Source organism: Falco naumanni, chromosome 6, assembly GCF_017639655.2.
Source record: "Falco naumanni isolate bFalNau1 chromosome 6, bFalNau1.pat, whole genome shotgun sequence".
In the NCBI taxonomy this organism is placed as follows: Eukaryota; Metazoa; Chordata; class Aves; order Falconiformes; family Falconidae; genus Falco; species Falco naumanni.
In genome coordinates, this window is record NC_054059.1 from 55,984,782 (window position 1) to 55,991,979 (window position 7,198).

The window sequence follows — 7,198 nt, forward strand, 5'->3', positions numbered from 1 at the left end:
AAAAGGAAATTGTATTTGAAAAGAGGAATCACTTAAAGTAGACTGACCCATGAATACTTTGTGATTTCTTTTTTTGGCATGGAATTCAGATTAAATGAAACTGGAAAGGTTTCTTCTGGAAGTTTTAGTGGGGTGGTGGTGCAGGGGGGTTGCCTGGCTTTCATGCCTCTAGCAAGTCTTCTGTATCAATCTCATATGCTTCTTATCATACCGAAGTGTGTTCTTAATATAGCAGTAATTTTTATTGTTATTCTTAACATCTTTGAAAAATAATTAAACACTACTGTTCTTTAGTTCCAAAGTTCTCCCTGTTACTAAAAAGAGATTTGAAGGTCTGATGTAATTTAATGAATTACTGTGTAGTTACATATTTCTGCAGCAAAGTGTACAGTAAAGTACAGAGCACTGTACTAAGTTACTTATTCCTTACTGTATTTTGAGAAGCTTATCAAAGACAGCTGCTAGCAGCTTTGTTCCAGCAGTGTTATTGCTTTGCAGGCTGATGTTCCTCAGGGAGTGATACGGGTGCAAGCGCCTCATCTTTCGAAAGTTTCCATGGCAATACAGCTGACAGAAGAACTGAAAGCTGGTGATGTAGTAGCCAGGTTTCTCAGCCAGAAAAGGTACGATCACATTTTTGTTTTGCTATCATTTTGGGAAAAGTGGCTTATAAAAAAAGTTTTTACATACTTTAAGTTCATGAGAGTTCATGAACTTTTTGGCCAAATTTGGCCATTAGAATACATGCTTGAGGAATTAACATAATGCTTCTAATGTCATTAAAGCTCACAAAGCCTTCAGGAACATGAGTGCTGTTAGTAAAAAATCAACTGCTATTTAATCTGATGGGTTTGGAACAGGTTTGTAAATTTCTGTGGACAAGACAGAAGGGAACTCCAAGAAAATAAGTCTAGAAAGGAAAGAAATGAGGAAAAGAGAAAATATTTTGTAAATATATAATATATATAATATATATAAATATAGCAACAGTATAGGTATTGGGATATAAGTATGTGCAAATGTCATGCATGTACAGTGATTTAAAAGAAAAGCTACATCTGAGTCATCCAAATCCATTTACAAAGGGAGAAGTTTTAATCAAGCTTTTACATCTGATTTCTTACTTTGCTCATATATGTAAAAAAATAATCAGAACAGACTTAGCAAACCCCCAATACTTAACACATTTGCATATACAACTACTCATACAAAAGCAATAATATGGTAGTTGAGATTAAGAAATGCTTTTTCCTAAATGCTCTTTTTAGAGGTTTATACTTTTAACAGAAAGTTATTTTCTGGCTGTGCTGGAGCATATATTATTACAATTAAACAGTGAGAATAATATAATCCCCTTGTAATACGGACACTTCATTCTTCCACTGTCTTTTTTACTACTATTAGTTGCAGCAAAATTAAAACCAGAGAGAATGTGTTTTCTCCCACCCAACCATAAGGTTTTTCCAGAAGTAGGAAGTATTTGGGGGAAATACTTGTTTCTGCAGCAGCAGTGAAAGAGAAATCAGAGGGTAAATATCAAGCTACTTGCTAATAACAATGCAATTCTTTTCTAAACCCCACAGTTTCCTCACATCTATTTTATTTTACCTTTTCTATAGTGTATTGCTCACTTGCAGGACTTATCATTTGCACTAGCATGCAAGGGTGTTCTTGTTCACTTACTGTATCAGTAAATGAGTATAAACACAAAGGATTTATGACAGGTACACTGCTGATCTTCATTAGCATAATTTCTCCCAGACACATCTAAGTGGCCAATGTACAAGCTCTTTCACAATATAGTTATTCATTGTGTTTTGTTCCTGACAGTGGAAATGTCCAAACACTCAAGAAAGAAGAGGTCTTTCTTTATGAAATAGGAGGAAATATTGGTAAGAATGGCTTCTGAACAACATTTTGCTAGAATAGGATTCCTTGGCATGTTGTCCGTGGGCTTCACTGTGGTTGCAGTTTTATTCATGTCCCTAGTTCTCCCTGACACTAAGGCAGACAGTTAACCTTGGGGAGAAGGAAGCAGAGCTGTCGGTGTGATCATCAGATTAGTAGTATCTTACTATTTCTCCCAGAGGAAGATGGCAGCTGTAACAGATGTTCCTGATAGATATGTACAGTGAAGAAGCACAGAAAGGTTGGATAGGAAGGTGTTTGGGAGTTCATCTTGCTCATCAGTTCATATCAAAGCATAATAAGTGAACTCATAGCCCTTCATGCTCAGCATTTGAGCATTGCTTGCAGGTTCCTTTGGGGAAAAAAATACTCAGCCAGAAAGATGACCTAGCGATGAAATTTTCCAGTAGTTAGTTTTTCCTGCTCTTTATCTTCCACACCCTCTTGATTGAAGAAAATAGCAGATCAGCAAGGTTATTGCCAAAGGATAATTTTGAACACGGGTCTGAAATTTTCTTCAATGAATGCAAAAGTATTTTCACATTGGGAGTCAGTTCTAATCACAGTATTTTTCATAGGCTCAGGGGGAGAAAAAAAGAACTAAAAAGCAGTATTGGATTGGGCTTACATTTACTTTTTTCTTTTTAACTGTTACCTGTTAAACTTTATTTCAAGTTATAAAATTTCATGAATACCCAGTACTTCTGTACTCTGCATGTTTAAATCCTGTGTGTAAATAGCTACTTCTAGCATTTTTGTTTTATCTAATCACTATTTTAAATCAATTTTTTTGTGTGTGTCTAAACCAAAAGATGTAAAGTAAGCTAAAAATAACACTTCCCTAAGCTCCCTAAACCAGATATGTTCTAGTGGTTTTACTAAGTCTGATAGCAAAAAAGAAGTTACTAAGATAGCTGGATGGCAGATCAATATAGTGTATGTTCTCTTGCATATCCAGTATGTACATGCATTTGCTGTTAAAGCAGGTTGTGATCCCAGATGTAAGATTTTTTTGAAGGAGTATCTGATTTATTGTACAGAGGTGTAATCATTGTAGCAAAAAGTTTTTGTAACAGAATTCCAATGAAACTGGAACAACCTACTATTACTTTAGACGTGACAGAAATTGTATGTCTGTCAGTGAAAATACATGGATAGTTGCAGATTTGTTTTGTTATGAAATAGGATCTTTCCAGACAATTGCAACTTTAATCAGCCCTTACAAATGCTGGTCCTTATTCTCTCAGTTGAGATAAGAGAAACTTCCTGACTTTAACCTGCTGTACAGGTTTAAGTAAACAAGCTGTCATGATCTCTGCCATTTCTCTCTCCCTGCCCAAAGTGACTGACCCATGTAGAGGGAGCCCCAAAGTGAGAAGCCTCGACAGGCTCATGGTACAATTATAAGCGTAAGCATATGAGCGTACCACGCACAGTGCTGCAATCCTGTCCCCTGCAGATGGAGGTGCTGAAGCCTTCAGATATTTTTTGAGTACTCAGTACGTCGTAGGGCTTCAGGATACTGAACAGGACTTCTGCCATTGCTTCGTGCGTGGGACTGGATAGGGACGTGGCAAACCACTGCCCCTGTGCTCTCTCTGCCTGAACATGCTGCACTGTGTGAGGGAGAGGGCCTAATTCAGCAGCGTGGGCAGTACAGGTCATGTAGGTCGGGATAAAAATCCTAGAGGGAAGACAGGCTGCCACCTGTCAAGGAGAGCAAATGGAGAGGGAGCAGATGGAGACCAAGCCTGGTCGAGCAGGGTTTCTTGCCTTCTTGCCTGCCCTGCAAGGAGTCCAAAGGGGTGGCAGACAAACCCAGCTGCAGTGTCACACCTTTGCTTGCCTCCTGCTTCAGAAGCACATGTGCTGGAAATGTCTGGCTGGCACATGGGCCATCTACCCCAGCCACATGCACAGTGGAGTACGAGAGGGGCTGTGATGTATAGCTGCAAATGCATGAGATAGTGCTTTCCCTATAGGGAATTGGCAGGAGATGCAGATCTTGATGCATCAGCATATGCTATTTTCATCATAGCTACTAGACATAAATGAATTGCTTGTAATGCACCGAGAACGCTGTACTGCTTTTCCCTCCTAGGACAGCAATCATTACAAGTGCTATGCAGAACTGCTGACCAAGAGGAGCAGGATAGGGAGAACACCTTAGCAAGGACAAACCTTACTCAAGCTTTCCATTTAAGAAGGGGAAAATCATCTGAAATTTTAGTGGGCTTCTGTGCAAATCTAGTGTTTATGTTGAACCACGAGAGGACCAGGGCATTGCTCCTTTTTTCCTAAACCTTCACAGAGGGGAGCTCCCATGTACATGGTCTGTGTGAAAAGTGTGATCTAGAACATGCCACAGATGTGTGTGGCAGAGCCCCTACTCTCCTTACCTCTTCCTCTGTCCCCCTTCCTCCCCAGGACAGATAGGAAGGGTAAGAGCATTTTAGCTGCATCGTCCTTTGTTTAATACTACAGAGAGGGCTTGAAGAAAAACCTAAATAGAATAAGACAGTGACAAGAACTTTGAAAGTTGTTTCCTTTCTTTTTTTGGTACTGATGTAACCACATCTCTCTTGTGTTTCTAGGAGAACGCTGCCTTGATGATGATACCTACATGAAGGACCTATACCAGCTCAACCCAAATGCTGAGTGGGTTATAAAATCTAAGCAGAGCTAAACTCACAAATAATGGCACAAGAACAACCTGTGGACTTACTTTGTAAGGGTGAATGTTTCAAAGGGATAGTGTGTCCTTTCAACGTTCAACTGTTATCTATATTAATAGTCCCTTATCCAGTTTAAAAAAAAAAAAGAAAAGTGATGGAAACCCAGCAATAATTACCAGTAATTTTTCAGTTTTGCTTGCAGAAAAGTTCTGGAGATAGCACAGTTTCCTACTCGTATTTGAAATGAGAGTAAGTACCTTAAATATTTCAATGGCACTAATCTACCTCCCATCTGGTAGGTCTTGTTTCAGAAGAATTTATTTTTCAAACAGATGTTTAACCTCTTTATATTAAGAGTTCTACAATCTGTTTGTGTAGAATTGTATGTTCATATAGGTCTTTACAGTGCTAGTAGACTAGAGAACCAAATCCTGATCAGCACTTCTGAATGGTATGGTATTAAAAATACCTAAAACCAGTTATATGAATTTCCCAAGTGTGAAATTCATGGGAAAAAACTGCAATGCAATATATTTTGTATTTGAAAGTCCTAATTTTGTTCACTTTCTAGTAGTTTGCCGAAAACTATTTAAAAACAACTATGAAAATGCTTTCTGTGGAGCTTTTATTTTAGATCTTTTAAATATTTTTTATTCCTATTCCAGTTGATTGTATTCTTGAGATTATTAAAAAAAAAAAAAAAAAAAAAAAAGGAAAAAAAAAAGAAAGGACCACGTGAAAAGGTGAGTCATTTTTAAAGCTCAGCACTCTTGGCAGTGTCCTTTATGGAAAATTGTCATGCACTAGAAAGACCTTTAGGTTTTTCAGCAATGATGTGCAGCCATATTACATACACTGGTTTTGGACATCTGATAGACTGCATTTTGTGAATGCCAAAGCCTGCCAATTACTAGCACAGTCAAAACTTTTAGGAAGTTTAAAATAACTGTGGAGGAAAACTGTAGCCTAAATTTTATAGGTAGCAAACCACCAAACCTTTCACTCAAAATCAGTGTAAAGGTCTACTGTGGAGTTCACATAGGCTTTTAGGATATTATCTACCATCAGCTGTATGTCTTGTCTGTCCTGGACAAGGCTAGAAATCAAGTTCCGATTTCCCTGACGTTGATAGATGCTGTCTACACCACTTCAAAAACTAATAGTGCAATGGTGAACTATTGCAAGTCCTTCACTTTGCAGGGAAGGACTGAAAACTCCCTGTGGAATTCACTAATAATGAATTATAGACTGCTGTGGCTTGTTGCATCGCAAAGAGCTGTGGGCTGTAGCTGCAGAGCCCCAGTCCCACAGCGATGCTTTGGGCTCACTAACTTATGTACCACTTTACAATTTATTTGTAAACTAGCTCAGCCATTCCTAAGTTCTCACACCTGCTGACTACCTGAAATAACTACTGTGAAATTATATCCTTGGAATGAAATACTTTCTTTCAGTGCACACACAGAATTATATTGACCTCATAGGGAGTATTCTACATACAATCAAGGACTGAATTACATTTTTTTTTTGCATGATCAAAGCTGATTAAAAGAATAAAGGGCCTTTCTGCTGAGCTTTGAATACAGGCCCTGACTGTGTGGTTCCCAAAGTAACCACTGGAACTCTCCCTTTCATATACAAGCAGTGAAACAGAACTCTGAAAGGTCATAGGAAAATTAGACATCTACTGATTAGTTATCCACAGCATACGAACAATTTTGTGGGCATACATATTTATTGTTTTTTAAAGTCAAAGGCTGTCTTCATATGGAAAGGAAGCACTGAAAGATTCTCAGAAGCAGGATGAAATGTGACTGTACTGCCCTTGATGCTCCATCTAGCTGGGTACCCCGACATGGTATAGCACTGTGCCGCTGTGGGTGAACCCTGTAAGGCAAATCACTTTTGTCAGTAGAACAAACCACACTCCCTGTTCTTTAAGTGTAAGGAGTAGCATAGAAAACCAGTACAATGCTTAGGTGAATATTTATGAATGTAATGGAATAAATATAAGGATTTTTTTGTCATGTAATACAAAAATGATGTGTGTTTTCATAATACATTATAGTTCTGTAAAAGATTACTTGTTACTGGAACTCTAGATGTTATTCTCATCAGGAGCGAAGTGCAGATGATAGTAACAGCTGTACAGTTTCAGTATAAAATTACAACTGCCCTGTGGCTATGATCTCTTAAATAACTTTGTTTCTGGTTTAGTGCCATTATCTTTTTTTAATTTAAAAAGCTCTTTTATAATTAAATGTTTTTTCTGACTTCTTTTCTCATTTGAATTCTTGTATTTGTATGTAAAGCATACACAATTGATACTAAGTGGTGATTGTTTTTTAATTTCACACTTTATATCTTTGTAGGTAGTTTGTAGTTTTGCACATGAAGAGAGACATTGGTAAGTTAGAAAGGGTCTTGGCAACATGAATGCTTGCTGGAAAAAGAAATATTGGCTCAAAGTTTAAAATTTCACTGCAATCACAGTGCACTTTAGCTAAATCTGTAACGTAACACTTACTGGGTATATGCAAGGGAACAGCAATCCTCTCAGCATTTATTGAAAATACTGGCGCTTAGTTCCTCATAATTAAAAAATTAAATTAGGG

The 7,198-nt window shown here is 37.7% G+C and overlaps 1 protein-coding gene across 2 annotated transcripts in view; it reads left to right on the forward strand.

Moving 5' to 3' along the window:
- ARHGAP18 (Rho GTPase activating protein 18) overlaps positions 1–6,856 on the forward strand; it is a 100,722-nt gene extending 93,866 nt beyond the window's left edge. For both annotated transcript variants that reach the window (XM_040598888.1, XM_040598887.1), the window contains exons 13-15: positions 499–623; positions 1,831–1,892; positions 4,503–6,856. In XM_040598888.1, the coding sequence (XP_040454822.1) occupies positions 499–623; positions 1,831–1,892; positions 4,503–4,594 (279 nt within the window). In that variant the 3' untranslated portion in view covers positions 4,595–6,856. The remainder of the gene's footprint in view (positions 1–498; positions 624–1,830; positions 1,893–4,502) is intronic.
- The last annotated feature ends 342 nt before the right edge of the window (positions 6,857–7,198 follow it).